The sequence below is a fragment of the Camelus bactrianus genome, chromosome 15 (assembly GCF_048773025.1).
Source record: "Camelus bactrianus isolate YW-2024 breed Bactrian camel chromosome 15, ASM4877302v1, whole genome shotgun sequence".
Lineage (NCBI taxonomy): Eukaryota > Metazoa > Chordata > Mammalia > Artiodactyla > Camelidae > Camelus > Camelus bactrianus.
In genome coordinates this window covers 43,965,030-43,983,884 of record NC_133553.1, presented here as the reverse complement: position 1 = coordinate 43,983,884, position 18,855 = coordinate 43,965,030, and the positions used below count along the sequence as shown (strand labels likewise).

The following is an 18,855-nucleotide window of genomic DNA, read 5'->3' as shown; positions in this document are numbered from 1 at the left end:
ATAAATACTTAGGGACTGAGTGCTTGAATCCTGTTGCCAATTTGGGACGCCTAAAGTGACACTGAGCTGCTCAGAGTTCTCCCGTGCATTCATTTAGTCATCATCCTCAGCCTTGGCGGCTTCGGTTTCTCTGTGTTTGGTTCAGTGCAAACCTGTATTATAGTCTGTTTCCAAATTATCCCAGGCCTGGGCTTGACCACACTCTTTGCCCAAAAGTTCTTCTGGACCGCGACTTTAGGAAAGCTGGGGAAAGAGGAGGAGTTGCCTCGCCCCTGCCATCCTTCCAGAGCTGATGGATCAGTGATCCTTCCTCGCAGCTACCTGGAGCTCCTGGACCTGACCTTGGACTCGAGTTCCAGGGGCCTGGCCTCCCTTCTGGACTTCACGCAAGGGATGACCTCACTTTTCTTGAGGGACTTAAACCCAACACTAAACGTCATCTGAGAGTAGTCATGTATTCAGATATTCTCATCAATTATCTTAAATGAAAAATTTATCTCAAACGTAATAACCTGCTTCAGACATTTGCTTACAAGACTTTTCTTTCCTCTCCCCTCCCTCTGTCCTCTCTCCTCCCTCTCCTCCCCTGCTCCCTGTTTTCCTTGACATCTCTGACCCTGTCTTTCACATCTATTGCCCTCTCTCCTAAATGATTATTTCCACCAGGGTTCTTATAAGTGTACCTCCCCCTCCATTTGTCCCGTGTAAATAGATCACTCCGTTCCTGCTGAATAACCAGAATCACAATTGTTGTCTGGTTTGTGCCCAAGGTGACAGAATTGATGGACCTGTAGGCCAATGTTCATAAACCAGAGTTACCAAGCGTTTCAAAAACAGCCTTGTTTTTGCCAAGTAAGGTGAGCAAATATAGGACTAAGTTTAAACATCCATCAGGAGTTATTTTTGAAGTGATTACTTCTAAATGAGAGACGTTTGAAAATCTCACAGCTTTCTTTACAAGTAAATTCCAGAGTCCTGTATTTTGCTGGTGTCTGCTGATTAATTACAATCCTGTGACACCATGAAAAGCCCTGGTGGTTGGTTTTGTGCAGCTGTGGAGGAAAGTAAAGCAAGGCCCAGTGACTTTGCCAACTCTTTCAGGATGGTGGGGATTCGGCAGAGGGAGGTGATTTTTTCGCTCTGGCAGTCACCACAGAAGAACAGAAGCCCCAGCCAGACCCATTTCTCCAGACCTCACGACGGGCGGTTTGGGTCCCTGTGGGGGTGTGGTGAAGGAGTGATATTTGATCTGTTGCTTCTGAAATAACAGATCCATTATTAGAGAAAGCTTTTTCAGTCTCCACATCCATTGGGACTTGTGTGCCTTCTCCTACACGATTACTTCTGTTTAGGAAAAAAAATTTTAAGTGGCAGTTACATGTAATAAAGTAATCATAATTTATTTTGACTCTAAAGAAAAGGTGCTCAGCGTACAGTAGATCTCTGACCTGGGAACACCTGCCAGCTTATACCCATTTAGGATCTGTCGGCACTGGATCTCTTTTAGTTAGCCTCTTGCTTTTTCTCATAACATCCTTCCATATTTAACTCTCAGTGATGCCCCTCATTGACAGCAGAGAAAGAAAAGAAAAAGTTGAATCATGTTGCTTAGGAAGAATCAGCTCCGATAAAGGCTACAGTAGGGAAAGAAAGCAAACCGATGATTAAAATAGACTTTCAACTCGATAAAGAAGATGTGGTATATTTATACAATGGAATACTATTCAGCCATAAAAAAAACAACGTAACGCCATTTGCAGCAACATGGATGTCCCTGGAGAATGTCATTCTAAGTGAAGTAAGCCAGAAAGAGAAAGAAAAATACCATATGAGATCGCTCATACATGGAATCTAAAAAAAAAAAAAAAGAATATAAATACAAAACAGAAACAGACTCACAGACATAGAATACAAACTTGTGGTTGCCAAGGGGGCAGGGAGTGGGAAGGGACAGACTGGGATTTCAAAATTTGTAGATACTGACAGGCATATGCAGAATAGGTAAACAAGATTATACTGTATAGCACAGAGAAATATATACAAGATCTTGTGGTAGCTCACAGCGAAAAAAAATGTGACAATGAATACATGTATGTTCATGTATAACTGAAAAATTGTGCTCTGCACTGGAATTTGACACAACATTGTAAAATGACCATAACTCAATAAAAAAAAAGTTTAAAAAAAATAGACTTTCAAAGTTCTGGCTGTGTTTATCTGTACTTGCTTTGCTCCATGCTCCTCCTCCTCTTGATTTAGATAAACAGAAGGATTTCTCTGACATGTGTCTTTTTCCTTGACACTAGCTAGGGTCAGAGGATCTCATTTACGCCCTTGTCCACTTCCCTTCTCTGATGCAGGTTTCTACTTCTCACAAAGGCCCTGTTGATGTCATCACTGAGTGACTCCAGGACACATCTACGTGTGCATGCTAACACACACGCACATGTACACACGCACACAGCCTGTGCATGTTTGCTGAATTGTAGCCTTTGTCCTAAATATAGGCAGCTTGAGAGATACAGTAGGATTTGTCTTTCTCTGCCTAATTCTAATATATAATGTCATGTAAGAGTAAGAAAGTGGGCTGTGTTCACATTGCTGCCTCCGTTCCTGGCATCTCAGCAAAGATCTAAAAAGTCTTAATCGTTTACAAACATCACTGTCCAGTATTTGCAAAGGCAAGCATCACTTTGGTCTGCTTCTGTAGCCAAGCCTTCTAATAAACCCCGATGTGTAAACCAGGTTAGGCATGCAGACAATTGATTTCTCCTATGTAGTAAGATTTTGTCTTTAAAAGTACATTTTTTTTTTCATATGAGACTGCTAAGATAGAGAAAGATGTTTGCATTTTTTTTGCTGGCATCACCTTTAGGTTGTTTGTAACTAAAAAGCTCTTGTATCAAATGACTGTTTGGTCACAGAGCAGTCACCTTTTTTTGGATTCGTACAGGGAACCCAGAGCACAGGTACGAATTAAAGATGTAGGTTTCTCACCACTAGATGCGTCCTCCAAAACTAACATGCTTTTCTGCAGAGAGACCAGAGCCACAGTTTGCAGGTGTCTGTTTTCTTTGGGGAATATTTTGAGGAAACCTAAAAGGGAGGAACTGAACATTGAGGAAAAATGTATTTTCACAGCAGGATATTGCTTTTTCTCTTTTTTTGGTTTAGGTTTTTCATTTGTTACAAGCCTTCTCAGACTCCAAATACAGAATGAATACATACTTTCAGCAGGAGCTGGCTGACGTCGCAGCTTGTACCAAAGCCAAACTCTGGCTGGCCAAGAGGTATGTTAAAACCCCACACAAGCAACAAGTTATCAGGGGTTAGGAATACATTGGAGAAATGCTGTTTCTAGTTGGGGGAGTTCTAAGTCACTGGCATGAGTTTTCAAAACTTACTGGAGTATTTATCTTTTCAGAACTTTGGGTTGTGGTAAAGAAAGAAAAATATATTCCTGACAGTTTTTCTAAAACTGCTGTGTGGCTAGGGGGGCATTTAATATGGCTTTTTATCTGTCCACCAGTCAGCTTGTTTTCATGAATACCTGCTATGTGGCCAGGCCTATGTTAGACAGTGTATCAATGAAAGGCAGTAATTGACTAAATCATGTGGTACAAATTATTAAGTGCTGTGGCAACTTGGAGATGAGAGACTGGTGTAAGATTTAAGCAGTCTCAAAGGGGCCCAGCGCAGGTGAATAAGAAAAAGACATGGAAGTTGCCTTTTTAGATGGTAGTAGAGTAGCTTAAATAAGCATGGCAAAGGCAGGTGGACACATATTTTTATTTCATCCTTGTTATTATAACTTTTTGCTAGAACTTAGAACATTTGCTGTATGAAAGACGGAGCAAAAAGATTTTCTCCATTTCTCTCGAATACACAGAAAATACCCTGTAACACTGGGTTCAAAATCTGTGTCTCAGGACTTAATATTGCTAGGACAGCATCACTGTCAGGGCCTCCTGCCCCCCGTGGTGTCCTCTGTAAGTCCAGGCGTGGGTCCAGTGGAGTATATCACCTTTGATTAAGAATTAGTATCTTGGTTGTCTAACATGGCAGCCTTTTTTTTATTTTTCAAAAAATGTGCTTGTGTTCACTTTTGTTGGGCTCCCCACTTATAAGGCAGGCAAACAGTGGGCAGTGTGCAGCCCACAGATCAGTGTTATTAACAAGGTCTTGTTGAGCATAGGCTACGTGACAGCCTTTGTGTTAGGGATGCCATGATAGAGAAGGAACTAGTCCTGCCTTCAAGGAGCTCCCATCCAGGAGGTGAGAAGGATGTGTAAATAAATAATTTTCATTGAATGCGGTGAGTATGATAACCAGTGTGTGTAGGAGGTACAGGGGATGCCCAGAGGAGAGGCAAGGGTTAGTGGGGTCAGGGCAGGGGAGGGGGGTGACATCGAACCAGTATAAGGTACATGTGGCAGAGAATGGGGCTGAGGAGATACAAGAAAGCCACACGGTGAAAGGTCCTAAAGGAAACCTTTAGGTAAAAGGGAGCCAGTGAAGAATTTCTCAGTGGGTGGAAACAAGAGTCTCCATGTCTGTCTTAGTACCTATGGCTTTGGCCAAGGATACCGATGGAGAAATTCTCTAGTGTCTGAAATACCAGTCAAGTGATGGTTAGCCTCTCATTTTCAGTCCAATTTTTGTTTTCTCTGTTTTATTTAGAGAGAGGAGTTGATTGACCATAAACTGCTTCCCTGAGCCCAGTACCATTTGCCTTTTGTGAGGCTTTTAGACAACTTCCCAAGATGCCTTTTTCAGGGAAACAGAGAATTGTGATCACATTTGTGCTATCATCTGTTTACCAATTAGCAGACCAGGTCCTCCTCGCTATTGTTTCTGGGGATCAGGAAGTCAGGAAATCCAACCTACTGGAAGACCTGCTTCCATCCAGGGCTGGCGAATCTCTTGTTCTTAAAGGAAGGGATTTCTGCCCCCTTAGTTTGCTAGTCCTTGATGGGTCCTATAGAAATTCATCATCTGCTGGCTTCCTAAGTCAGGGAAGTCCGTGGGAAGGAGGAGACGGAGTAACAGGCCAACCATCTGAATGAACCTTCGTGCTGTGCAGCACCTAAAGATGGGTGACAGAGGAACCATCAGCCTCCTCTTCACCCAGAGAAGTCCTCCTGGCTTTCCCTGTGGTCCCTGTTACAATTTTCTAACCAGTCTTTTCATCATCATCATCTGCCTCTTCCCGCGCTCTGATTTTTCTCCATGATTTTCCAGCTCTAGAAAACAAAGGCATGCATCACTGAAATTTGCCCGGTTTGGTTTCCACCTTCCTTGCCCAGAGTCCAGGAAAGCCACTTTTATGTTTCCAGTTCAGTCAACTCTTTATTATCCAAGTGTGAACTTTATACTCCATGGGTGGTCTGTAACACCAGGCTTCCTCTTGCTCCCCAACACACCTTTACCATATTAATCAGGATGTGTTCAGAGCCTGGAATAGAGTTTGGGAGGAAAACACATGGCCAGAGCACAGTGCTTCCTTCCCAAAGCCACGCGTCAGTTTTTCTGGATTATCCACATCACTGACAGGATAACCTTGAGGTTCCTGAATAGGAAAGTATAGAATCGGATGTAAGTGATGAAGCCTCAGCCTGTCACATGCCTGCCCCGTCCTTGAGGTCCTCTGAGAGTGTTATCCCAGGAGGTGTTTGTTGGCGCTGGGAGTCCCAGGCTCAGATGAGCCCTTCTGGGTCCTAGCAGTGCCTCCTCACATTCTCATCTGCCTTTTTTCCCTGAAAGGCATCACAGTGCTGGGTGTTCCAAACTCCGCTGCTGCAAAGAGGCTCCTTTATGTCCCTAGCAATTTACAAATGAAAGAGGAATAAATGTTCCTTTGTGCCTACTAAGGATTTTCTGTATCTTTTAAATATAGTGATGAAACATTAATGTCACTGCAAAAAAAAAAAAAAAAAGTTGGTTTAAATTTTAGCACCAACACCTTTTTCCTTCTTCAGTTTATTTGATCATTAGCTTGAGTTTATTCAGTCCAATAAGTACAAAAACATCAGTGAAGGTGTCATTTATTTGTTCTTTAATTCTAAAAAAAAAAAGATTAAAAAAAATTCATTGGAGCCATTGGATGACCCATTCAGTTTTTAAAGTTTTGACCCTGAAATTGAGGGCACATAAAATAAAGACTTTTGTCATATATTTGTGTTTTGACTTTGCAAGATTAATAGGGATTTATATGAGGTGATTAAGCAATGGGCATGGATTTGCTGGGGAATTTTTGGTGATGAATGGCCAGCTGGCAACACAGCCTGAGCAGAGGACTGGACTTCTGCTCTTACAGGCCGCTTTTCATTCCGAGATGTCAGAGCCTTTATGGAAATCAGCTCATTAATCCTTCAAGTCCCTTCCTTCCCCTTTTTCTTCCATCCCTCTCTCCTCAATCCAGTTTACTGTCTCTCTCCTGGTGCAAAGGCAGTTTCCGAAATACTGAAGGAAAACTAAGCTGACCTAGGCCAGAAACTAAGTGAGAATAGGGGTCAGCTGCTGGTCTGGAGACCCTGGCCGTGGGCACCATCGAAGAGGAAGTCGTCTCATTCCCGCTCATGGCCTGGTCTGCTACCCTTGCTGAGTGCAGATTCCAGCTCTGCTGTCCCAACTGGATCACAGGCCCTGCCTGGAAAGGAAGAACTTGTAAAAAGCAATGTCAAGTAAGAGTAAGACAAGAAAAGATTTATTTACTTTGACTGAGAGTTGGAATTACTATTATTTGGGGCTTAAAATTTTTTAGAAATCAGTTTGGTTATCTAGCGTTGCCTTTGGTTATAAAAGGAAAAAACTGTGTGTGTGTTTCCTTTTAGTAAATGTGGTGAACTATATGGACTATCAGACTCCATGCGATGGATGATGTGATAACCAGGAAGAAAAATGTGTCCTACTGAATCCCCACCCCCCCTTTTTTTGACTGTCAGTGTAGTGTCTACTTATCATAGAAAGTTAGAGAAAAGAAGAGAATATAAGTCTACTCTTACCAACATCCAGTGGAAACCACTACTGTTGGTTAACAGTTTTATGTATGCTGCAGCCACTTAATCTTTTTTCCTAAGCTTTTTTTTTAATGTATTGAGATTATGCTGTATGTATGTAAATTATAGCTTACTTTTCCCACTTAACAGTATCATGAAAGTGTTTGCTCTTATTATTAAAAACTCTTTATGGTGTAGCTGCTATGGAAAATAGTATGGTGTTTCCTCAAAAAATTAAAAATAGAATGACCATGTGACCCAGCAATTCCACTTGTGAGAACAGACCCAAATGAATTGAAAGCAGTCTTAAAGAGATAGTTGTACGTGTTCTAGTTGCATTATTCACAATAGCCAAAAGATAGAAGTAACCCAAATATCCATTAATGGATGAGTGGGTAAACAAAATGTGGTATATATGGACAATGGAATATTATTCAGCCTTGAAAATGAAGGCAATTCTAGAACACAGTATAACATGGATGAACCTGGAAGACATTGTGCTAAGTGAAATAAGCCAATCATAAAAGACAAAGACTATGTGATCTACTTATGTAAGGTTCCTAGAGTAGTCAAATTCACTGGGATGGAAAGTGGAATGGTGGTTGCCAGGGGCTGGGGGGAAGGGAACTAAAGGGTTAGTGTTCAACTAACAGAGTTTAAGTTTTATAAGATGAAAAGAGTTCTGGAGGTTGATGATACAACAGTGTAAATGTACTTAACACTCCTGAACTCCTGCACTGTGCACTTAGAATGGTTAATTAAGATGGTAAACTTTATACTTTACTTTATCACAATTAAAACAAAATTTTAATGGCAAACATTACAAAAAAAAACAAACAAAAAACCTTGGGGGTTTGGTATAACTCAGTGGTAGAGCATGTGCTTTTAGCACGCACAGGTCCTGGATTCAATCCCCAGTACCTCCATTACAAACAAAAACAAAAACCCTTTGTACTCTGTCATTCCTCAGAGGTTATCATTATCCTAACTTTTTATAATAATTATTTCTTTGTTTTTCTTTCTAGTTTTACGATCTTTACGTCTCTAAAAATACAATGCTTTTGCCTATTTTTGTATTAAGAAAAAAAACTTTGAAAAATCGTTTGTTAAAGGTAACATATTTCTGTCACCTGAATAATCAGTCATTAGGTTTACCTTACCATTGTTCCATTGCTGGCCATTCAGTTTCTTTCCCATTTTTTAATGTCATAAATAACATTCCAGTGAAAATCTGTGTGTGTGTGTATGTGTGTGTGTTTGTGTGTAAGAGAAAGAGAGAGAGGTTCTGTGTGGTTGTGGGTTATTGCCTAAGATTTTATTTCCAGGCATAAAATAAGTTAAGAGGATAGGAGAATTTTTCAGGGATCTTTGCCGTATTGATTTCCAGAAGAGTTGTGTCAGTTCATCTTCCCACCAGCAGTGCTCAGGACACCTCCACCAGAATTTTAACTAAGATCTTAAAAATTAGATGAAGGAAATTTTTGCTTTTTGGATGCCTTCTGTGTGCCAAGCTTTGTATTAGGAGATTTGTAAATATTATTTCATTAACTTTTCTCAAATCTCTCTCAGCAAATCTGCTTTTCTACAGTGAAAACAATTAGGGAGACAAAGCTGGTACAGTCAGCATTTCAGCTTGGCATGAATTAACAGATACGTCCAATGAGTATGGTTTTTTGTTGTTGTGTTTTTGTTTTGGGGTTTTTTTTTCCCTTCAGTTTTCACTTCCTACATTTCAGCACAGAAGCTGCCATATGTTAGCATTTTATTGACTCAACTTAGTAAAGGAACTTCCCCTGGGCTCTCCACAGAGCGTTGCTCAGGTCTGGTATACTATGCACTCTCAACCAGAGAGTCACACTGACAATGCATTGGATTAAATTGGCCATAGGCATGTTTTGTTTGACTCGAGCAGGGTATATATATATATATATATATATATATATATATATATATATATATATATATATATATATATATATATATTAAAAATCAGTTACTGGCATTTAAAAATCAGTAAATTTCACAGTAGATTAGGATTCCCAGCTTCTTCTGAAAAGCCAGAAGATCTGGCATCACCAGGCCCGGATTCCCACATGACTGCTAGGTATTGGCCTCCCTCTCTTGACAGCACACACTCTCTGTACTTGCCTGCTGTCTCCTCCCAGCCACTGCCCTCTTGAGGTAACCTGCCCAGCTCCCACATGAGAAGTCTGTGACTCTTGGCACTGGCATTTATTAAGTACCAGACTGACCGATGGTGAGTTTTCACTCCAGGCAGTAGTTCTTAGTGCCAATGGCTGCAGTCCTCACCTCCAGAATTTCTGATTTTTTGGTTGAAGGTCTGACCCAAGCACTGGTAGTTTTATAACTCTCCAGGAGATTCTAAAATGCCATCAGACTGAGAACTACTGATGTTTTCCTGTGTATTCTTGTGCCTCCCAGCTCCTTAAGGGAGAGGGTGAAGGAGGAGCAGGCATGCTAGAGGGCACTTGTATTTTTCTTCTGACAGTTGGCAGTTCTTCCAATTGCCAGAGATTGAGTCAAGAAAGAGGGAATGACTGTTCCTCCAGCCTGCTGCCCAGGAGATGTAACCATGAAAATTCAGCTCCACAGGCGTGCCAGAGTGAGGGTCCTTGCCATTGTGTAGTTTCACATAAGAGCAAATTTCTGGGGTTGGTTTGCTTAAAAGCTACCTTAGCAAGACAGGTCAGTTGCCCTCAGAAGTGCCATTTAAACTTGATACTCTGGTGTGGTTGGTTGTCCTGGAAGCTCATGGCATATTTTCATTTTTTGTGGTGAGGCTTAAATAGAATAGACTACACTTGTATCACTTCACTCAACAAATATTTATTAAGCCGTGCTGTATGCCAACCTATGTTAAATATAGCAACTACTTATTAAAATCCCTACTTCAGTGTAGAGAGGACAACAGAACAGGGTCTTGACAAATAGAATCACAGACCTAGAAAGAGTCATCAAGTTTATTGTAGTCCCCTCCTATCCCCACGCATTTGGGAAAGTGCAGCCCAGAGAGGTCAGGGGATTTGCCCATTTTCACGCAGCAGACCAGGTACAGCTACCTGACAATAACTAATGTTTGTTCAGGGCTTAACTCCCTGCTCCTTGTCAGGCTCTTTCTACTGGACAACGTTGCCTCCATCTATCCAGTGTTTTTATGTCAGGGATTTGAATGGTGGTATCTTAAGCATTGTCTACAACAGTGCTTCTCAGACCTTAATGTGCACACGAGTCATTTTGTGGGAGTCTCCTTAAAATGAAGGCTCAAAAAAAAAAAAAAATGCAGCTCCCATTCAGTCGGTCTGGAGTGGAGCCTGAGATTCTGCTTTTCTGACAAACTCCGAGGTGATTTTGATACTGCTGGTTCTGAGAGACAGTACCTGTTTTGAAGCTCAGGGGTCAGAGAGTCAGCCACTGTGATCATCCTGCTGCCTCCCCTGAAATACTCCCACCTCTACACCCTCAGTCTCAGGGCTTATGATTGGTGCCTGGAGCCATAGGAGATGCTGAGGCTATGGAAGGAGTAAGCCCAGAATTCTTTCCCTATCCACCTGGGATGACCTGCACTGAGGGACAACCTGGCCCCAGTGCTCTCTGTAGGGAGTCCACACTCCCTGATTCGGGCAGCCATCCTAATGGACTCAGTGCCTGGGGTCGGACACAGGCTTTGTTGACATGCAGTGCATATTTATCATCTTGAAAATAACAGGCTGATATTCTGGTGGGAAAAACAGGCTCTCAGGAATACAAGAGCAGGTCCCAAGGTCACTAGGAAAGCAAACTTGGGAGATAAATGTTTGAATAAAACAGTGCTGATTGGGGAAGAGGTGATGGAAGGAGCTTATGTTTGTTGTGGACCTCCTCTTCATGCTGGACCTAATGGTATGTTACCCCAAGGTAATTCTTATTTGCAAAAAGTATTAACTGAATGACCCATCCACTCCCCTATGCAGCTTCCCACCAGTGCTCCTGACACCCCCTATTCACTCCTCCATCTCCCTGGTACTTAAACGTCCAGTCGCTTCTGTATCTCCTTCCCTGTCCACCCCTTATCCATACTCTAATCTGTTCTCCCCATTTTCCTTCATTCTTACTGGACCCCACTAAGCCGAGATGGTATGCTCCTTGAAGGCCTGGGATTTAAGTATCTAAAGAAAATATGCTTATAGAGACAAAGCTAGGGCTTGCTTTTGTGTGGCAATCCCAGTTCTGCCCCAGGAGGCTCTGTGGCCAGCTGCAGAAGTCCTGGTTTAGGGTTCTGTTTTGCTTTACAGCTGAAGACAGCATTTATTTTCTAACCACCAGATTTATTCACACGAGAGACTACACTTCCCAGGCAGAAATCCTGGGATTTAGGTCCAATTGCATTTTCCCACTGTCCCTTAGTTCCTCCCAATTCCCTCATGCCGCCTGGACTGGTTCCCTCCCCAAGGAAGAGGTCCTCCTTTTACAACTCCTCGGAGGGGCCTCAGTCCTTTGCCACAGTTGCAGGTTGCGTTGCACTCCCATGCTGCTGAAACGAGTCCAGCTGAGATGGATTGTTAAAATACTCGGATGATCATGTGGCATTTTAAGGCTATCATTTGTGGTCCCTGCCAAAACTTTAAGGGAAGCAAGTCTTAACAGGGATGGTTACTTACATAGCAAGTTTCCAGGCATTGCTGGGGGTTGGGTTTGCTTTTGGTTTGTCTCTTCTATGCTCCTTTTCTTTTTTTCAGAATAAAAGTTTTCCCAGTACTCCCCCACCCCTTTTTAATTGCTTTTCTTTCAACCTCCAGATTTTACCGGGGAGGGAGATTCTCATCGGGATCCTTCTTTAATCCCCCAGCTCAGCCTATTCAAAGTCTCTCTGAGCCTCGTGCATATTTGAATGATGAGAGAAATGAAGTTGGTGTATTTTAGACCCAAGCGTGTTGACATTTGTTTGCTTCCCTTTCAGACTTCTCAGGAATGTTCAAGGTCATGATATCTCGGGATGAGATCCTGTTTGTATTTTTTAAAAACAGAGAGAAACATTAAGTTAGCACATTTCAACCCAAACCAATGGACAAGGTGAAAAACATTTTCTTCATTAGCTTTTCCTTTTAAAAATATGTCAAGTCTTAAAGGAATAAGCTGTTTAAGAAGTGAAGCTTGAGAATATAGGAGGTATTTCTTGTTGACAGGCTGAGCTTATGGAAGTCAGTCAGGTAAAAGCAGTCAGAAGTGATCAGTGTGTTAAACTGAGCCTTTGAGCAAGTTGCCCGAGATCAAAGCTTCTTCATGTTACAGTGAGAAATAAAAATAGTTCTTTTATGCAACTGCACATCAAGAATTCAACCCCCAACTTTCTACTTTTTAAATATGGAAATCTGCAAACCTAACCTGGAGATGGTAGTTAGTTTGATAAAGGGCTCAGGATCTCCATCTTGCTCCACATGTAGACGTTGGCTTCTTGGGGTATTGCTATTGGAAGATTCAGGTAATGTTATCATTGCCCAGCTTGCAAGGGATGCAGGTTTTAAATGGCCTCAACACATTTTTCATAATATTATGTAAAACTCTAATATAGTGGGGGTTTTTTTTCCCCTAGAATGTGACATGTTCCATCATTTGAGTAAATGAGCACCCTGGTTACCTTCACTGAGCCATTCCCAATTAATCCAAGCCAATTCAGATTCACACATAGTACAAAGAAGGCAGTGTCAGAGGCACAGTGGGGAATATAGAGATGAATGATATGGTCCCTATTTCAAAAACCACGTGAATAAGACAGGTATGGATTTAATTAACTGTAAACAAGGAAGAATGTGATAAATGCTGGAATGAGGTCAAAGTGTATTACAGGAGCCAGCTAGTGGGGGTTGGAATGTTGAGGAAGTCTCCTAGGAGAAGGGAGAAGTCTTTAAAGGCTAGGTGAGATTTAACTGGTAGATAATGTTAAATCAATAGGAGATCAAGTGAGTTTATACTCATATAGAGCCTATGTTGCTAAGTAAGTTGTGAAGGTCTCATTGCCCAAGTACAAAGGAAGGGATCTTAGTCACGATGCTCAGCATCATGGGGACCACTTTAGGCATATAAAATGGAATCTGTCTTGTCAGAGTTTAGTTATGATCCAGTCTAGTTGAAAAGAGCTTATCCATGGGAAACAACCAACGGTGACATTCATACAGAATTCTAGTTCTGTAGTACATATAATAAGTATAAGAATTCAGGAAAAAGCGTGGACTGAGATAGCCAGGGAAGGCTTTCAAGGGGAGTTAGGTATTTGAACTGGGTCTTCGAGCATGGGTGTGATTCAGAAACACCAAAAGTGGTGGGAAAGGAGCAGGTCAAGATGGCGGACAGCATGTGCAGTGGCATGCTGGGGAGGATGCATGTGATGTATTGTGGACCAGCGAGGGGATAGAGCCGAAGAAGACATGGTGTGTTTGGAGATCAGTGCAAGATTTGATAAGAGACCAGTCATGGCAGGCCTTAAATGTCAGCCAGAGGAATTTGGGTCTGATCCAAGAGTTCATAGGAAGTCAGTAAGCTCAGGCTTACACTGGTAAATAGGCTGCTGTCTCTGTGCACAAGAGATACACTGAGGAGTATGTTAAATCTTTCCAGCCTCCCTCAATGATCAGCAAAATTCCCAGCCCTCCTGGAGGTTAATAAAAGCTCCCTAGTAGCAACTGACCAGCTCCGGCTGGCACTTGGAAGCCCCTGTTGCCTGCCTGGGCAGCTAGTAACGGGAACAGAGATGCTGCTTGTGTGCATTTTAGACTGCATGGCTATTGTCTGCCCAGCATTGCTAAGAGGACTGTAGAACCACGGAGTTTATAGCAGGAAAGGGAACTTAGAGATCATCTAATCCAGTGGAATCCTTTCTTCAAACAGAAGCTTAAGTGGAAGTTCAAGATGTTCAAGATAATAGAGACGGCAAATATGGTGCAAGTTGAGATGGGGGCCTGGAGGCCCACCCACAGAGCTTCTCAGCCATTGGGAGCCCCAAAAGGGACTAAGAAGAGCACCCTGAATCCCTATTCCAAAACAAGGATCTAATCCAAACCAATATTTGTAGACGGGGAAATAGACACAAGGGAGCAGGTGACTTCTCCGTACTTGACAGATGTGTCTGGCTCTGAAGGTAGCCCGGATTAGGGATGTTAACAGCACATTTGATTTTTGTTTCTGATCCACCTGCTTCCTCTGCTGCAACCTGATCATCCTCATAGAAAATACTGTTACCTCAGGCCCCTGGGCTGCCCAAGGCCCTTTCTGACAGGCTGTCCTCCTTGGACAGGGCCCCATGCACTAAACTTTCTTGCCATCAAAATTTATGATTTCTAGATCCTTTCCTCAGAAATCCGCTTTCATCTGGCTGGCTGCTGCTTGGTGCTACCAACAGCCCATGCTAACGTGTTACCAAGTGCTAATAAGTAGATAAGTTCATTCCTCTGGGTCGTTCTCAGCAGTGATCTTCTGGAGGCGGTGCCTTTAACTGAAGTCAGTAACTTAAGGGCTGGTTTTCTCAGACCTGTTGGGAGCACTTCTGTAGGCCTCACTCAGCTTCCTGCTCCTGTGTCCTCAGCTCTGGTACATTTGTCCTGTGTGGCCAGGCTTCAGGCTGGCCCTCGAATGGCTTGTGGGGCATGTGGGCAGGTCTTACATGAATGGGCCAAGGGAGCAGCTTTGAGAGAGACCTTCTGAAGCTGCACCGTCCTTCATCCCCTCAGCTGCCAGTGATGCCCAGGCTTCCTCAGTGGTTGGCCTGGCCTGCAGGCCTCTGGAAAGAGCTTCCCACATGCACTGAGGAACATATTCCCCTTTGAGCCAGAAGGGACCCTCATCAGCCCAAAGGCCCTGTGTTCTACGTGACCACGGGGAGAGTCCCTCTGAGCGGCGCTGGGTGAAGAGAAAAGGCTCTAGCTGTGAACGCACACCACTGAGGTGGAGGGGAGGCGGGGTCCGCCCGAGGGTCCTGGCCCCTGCTCAGCTGCTAGCCAGTGATGTCTGGCCTCTTAACTTCTTTGGGCCTCCACTTTTATCTGTTAAGTTGGAAGCTCTAAAATGGGAAATAGATGAGGGTAGGGGAGGACGTGGTGAGTAATGGGTAGGCAAGTATAAAAAGAGCTAAGTAAATATAGGGAATATTTATTGTTAGATAAGTCTTGGGGGGGGTTACTTATTTAGTTTACTAAAACTGAAATTAAATTAGGTTAACTTATTTAGTTTTGGAGGAGATAGTGGGGATTGAACCCAGGACCTTGTGTATGCTAAGCATGCGCTCTACCACTTGAGCTGTACCCTCCCCCCGGATGATTAAGTCTTTATCAACGTCATTGGCCATCTTGAAACCAGGCTTTTATGTTGACCTTCACGAGAACAGCTGTGCTTGGAACCTTGCTCTTCCCTAGACTGGCTACCAGGGCACAACACCAGAGCATGTGGCTGCAAACCAAAATAATCTAGTTGTTCGGCACAGCGTCTCACTTTTCATCTGATTGTGTTTGGGACACCTAGATACAATTTGTCCAGAAAACCTTGATTCTATTCTTGGTTTTTGCCCTGATATCTGGGGTAGTTCACTTGAGCTACGTGAGCTACTTTGTTGATTTATAAAAGTGGGAATAATAATGTCTATTTTTCTTCTCCCTTAAGAATTTTATGAAGATAAAATAAGAATATTTTTGAAGACAAAACTTTTAATAAAATGCAATTGATATTATTGTTATTATTGCCCAGGCTAATTTCCAAGCGTGTGCTTTGCCAAGTTCACATTAGCACGGTACTGTTAGAAATTCTCTCCTGTGACCTACATGCAGACTTCTCATGCAGCTTCTAGAAGCTTTCATTCACCTCACTCATATATCCTTTTTTTTATGATTCTAGGGAGAAGGTATGGTTTGAAAAGAAAGGAGACTTGTGTTAGCATTTTATATAATAACTATAGCTATATATCCTCCAAGACCCAAACTGTACAATAAAAGCTTTCCTGGATACTTCTTTTCTCCCATAATTCCTAGCACATTGCTTATTAAGTTATTAACCAGCAATTTCTCCGGCAGCATATTAAACTTTACTTTTAAACAAGTCACAGAGCGGGGGAAACATGCATCTCTCATAAAAGGAATAAAAAACATACACCCTCTAAAACGATTTCTTCAGGCTTTGAACAAATCCCATGCCCCACACAAGGTCTCTTTTTCCTCATTCTCTACACATAACTTGAGTGTTAGTACATTAATGAGAAAAAGATGCCTAATAGAAAGATGGAAAAATATGAGGGCCGCTGGGGGTGTAGGAGGCTCCCTGGGGGGGCCTCTGAAAAGTCAGGTGAGCCTTCGTGGAGGGAGAGGCAAAGCCTTGGCATTGAGCTCGTGGGCTCCCTCCCGAGCAGCGGCACACCCAGAGAAGCAGAGGTGGCTGTGGTTGGACCCTGAACTTAGAGGCAGGCCAGGGCCTTGTGCAGACTGCCTGGTAAAGTGGTTAAGGCCCTCTGTTTTCACAGATTCCATCGCTGAGGAACAAAAGCTGTCTTTCCAGGGGCAGCCCCGTGTGCTCTGTAGCACATGGCTGGGACGTTTGGTCTCTTTCTGGACAGACTCACAGCTCATGGTCTCTTGCTTTGTGCGTGGCAACTTGGTAAGAATTCCGTACAGATTGGTCAATCACCAGAGCAGGGCGTGAAGATGGCTTCACTTTAAAAGGAAAATCCAAGTAGTAGGCCTATGGGGCAGCTTATATGTGTGGGTGTGAGTATAAACACTTGCAAAGCTCCATACCAAGAAAGGCTGGATGGAAGTTGGAACATACCATAAAAATGCAGCTCTGCCGTCACCCGCCTCCCCTCCCCTGGGGGAGGGCAAGGTAAACGAGCAGTCCCGGGTAGCCAGCCAGGCCCTGCATGCTGCTGCCAGCTGGCCCCGCATGCAGATCTGAGTTCTGGATTTTACAGTGGGGGAAAATTACTTGTTTAAAAATATATATTCTGCAATTCATGACCGTTTGGCATCTTGGTTTAAACAGATCCCCTATTGTTTCTCCAAGAATGCCATGTGATGGTTGCTTGGCTGGGGGCTGTGGTAAAAATGGAAATCAGAAGGGAGAGCCGGGCTCCTTTTATTTATTTCATTTACACTTCCACATTTATATGACTTAATGCGTCCTGCATCAAAGCAGTAACCTCCTGGCTCCTAACCACAGCAGCTCTTCCTTTTAGAACCAAATGTAAGGAGAGGTGGCGTCTGGTCTGCGGGCTGTTCCATTGCAGGGTCTCACACTGCCTCAGACTACAAAGATGGCCAGCGGGATCTCTGGGAGACCAAAGGAAGGGCAAGGAAATAATCCCATCAAATCGGCCCTTCAGACTGTCCTCAGGGGCTGTTTTCTGATGGTTAGTCAGGGAAGGTTTCCTACATGACAGGCTTTGAAGTGAGTTTTAAATCCAGAACATGGTGTGGCTGGACAAGCAAGGGGACCGTGGCAGGGCATGGGAACATTACACTCTTCTCCTCTCCCTCTTCTACTGCTTTCCCGCTCCCTCTCTTCCCCCTGCCCCAGCACCCCTGCTCACCTGCCTTCTCCCCACCTCCTTTCCCTCTCTTTTTCTGGTTTCCTTCTTTACAGCCTCCTTCAGGCCTGGAGGTGGACCCCAGGATACTGCTTCATGAACTCCCCTGCTTGCTCCGCAGTAAGAGGTGGCTAGTGCTTGGTCATTGTTATGACGAGAACAGAGGTGATCTGAGGAGGAGTGAGCCCGCGTGGGAGCCCAGAGTAGAGGAGGCGCTCGTGATGGGCTGCAGTGGGCCCCAGCTAGGACTCAAGACCCAGGTTCTAAGCCATCGAGCTTGTCGGCTGCACCCGTTTGATTTTCTGGTCTTCATTCTTCCCGGCATGTGGCAAGCATTTTCCCACCTTTGTATCTGCTCTAGTGAACTCTCTGGCCTGGAATTCCTTCTGTCCATTCACTGGCCAGATCCTTCCATGTCTCCAGACCCCTCCTCCATGATATTCTCTCTGATTGTTTTTTATGTATTTTGTTTTTCTCTACATACACCCCCTACCACCACCACCACACACAAACACCATAAGCTCTTCAAGGCCAGAACCTTGGCTTCTTCCTCCATTTCTGTTCCAAGTAGGATATTACCCATGGTGCTTAGTAAAGGTTTCTAGATTAATAAAGTTAAGCCATGAGTCTAATCAGGATTCTGGGGGAGCAGTTCCCTAGGGACTGGAATGACCTTAGACCTTGACTCTGTTGAAGTCCACATACGGTCTCGTGACTTAGAGACCTTAACAGACACTAGCAGCCTAAAGCCAAAACAGCTATTTTCAGCCCTGTGAAGATGGCAGTGAATTCATCTGGAAGAGTTTCATATGTCCAAAGTGAACTGTCTGTCTCTTCCAGGGGGCCCATCAAGGCTTCACACTAGCGAGCAGGGGCCCAGCCCTCCAGTATGACTTGGACTAATGGGGTCCCTCTAGGCTTCAACTCTTCAGAGCTTTTGGAGCTCTTAGAGTTCACTCCTAAGCACTCCCATTTTGGGCATGGCACCCATATTCTGTCATTTCCTGCTGTCCCTCCCCTTCCACATCCCCTTTGTCCTTCTTGTTATTCTTCAAATATGTCACGTGCCATAGTCTTTGGACATGCTGCTTCCTCTGCTGGGGTCATTCTGCCTATGGTCTGTCTGCCGGACGCCTCCTCATACCCCAGCTCTGCCAGGGCACTTCCTGACTCACCAAGGCATTTCTCTCTTCACCATCCTTAATTTTCCCTCTGCCAACCCCTCCTTTGGGCACCCATTGTACCAAATGATTGGTTGTGTGTTTCTCTTGTTAAACTAGTGGCTTCCAAGGTTTTATT

At 43.6% G+C, this 18,855-nt stretch overlaps 1 protein-coding gene across 3 annotated transcripts in view; it reads left to right on the top strand.

The window, feature by feature from the left end:
* THADA (THADA armadillo repeat containing) overlaps window positions 1-18,855 on the top strand; it is a 286,797-nt gene that overhangs the window by 195,358 nt on the left and 72,584 nt on the right. For all 3 annotated transcript variants that reach the window (XM_074378785.1, XM_074378786.1, XM_010967713.3), the window contains one exon: window positions 3,175-3,290. In XM_074378785.1, coding sequence (XP_074234886.1) covers window positions 3,175-3,290 — 116 coding nt within the window. The remainder of the gene's footprint in view (window positions 1-3,174; window positions 3,291-18,855) is intronic.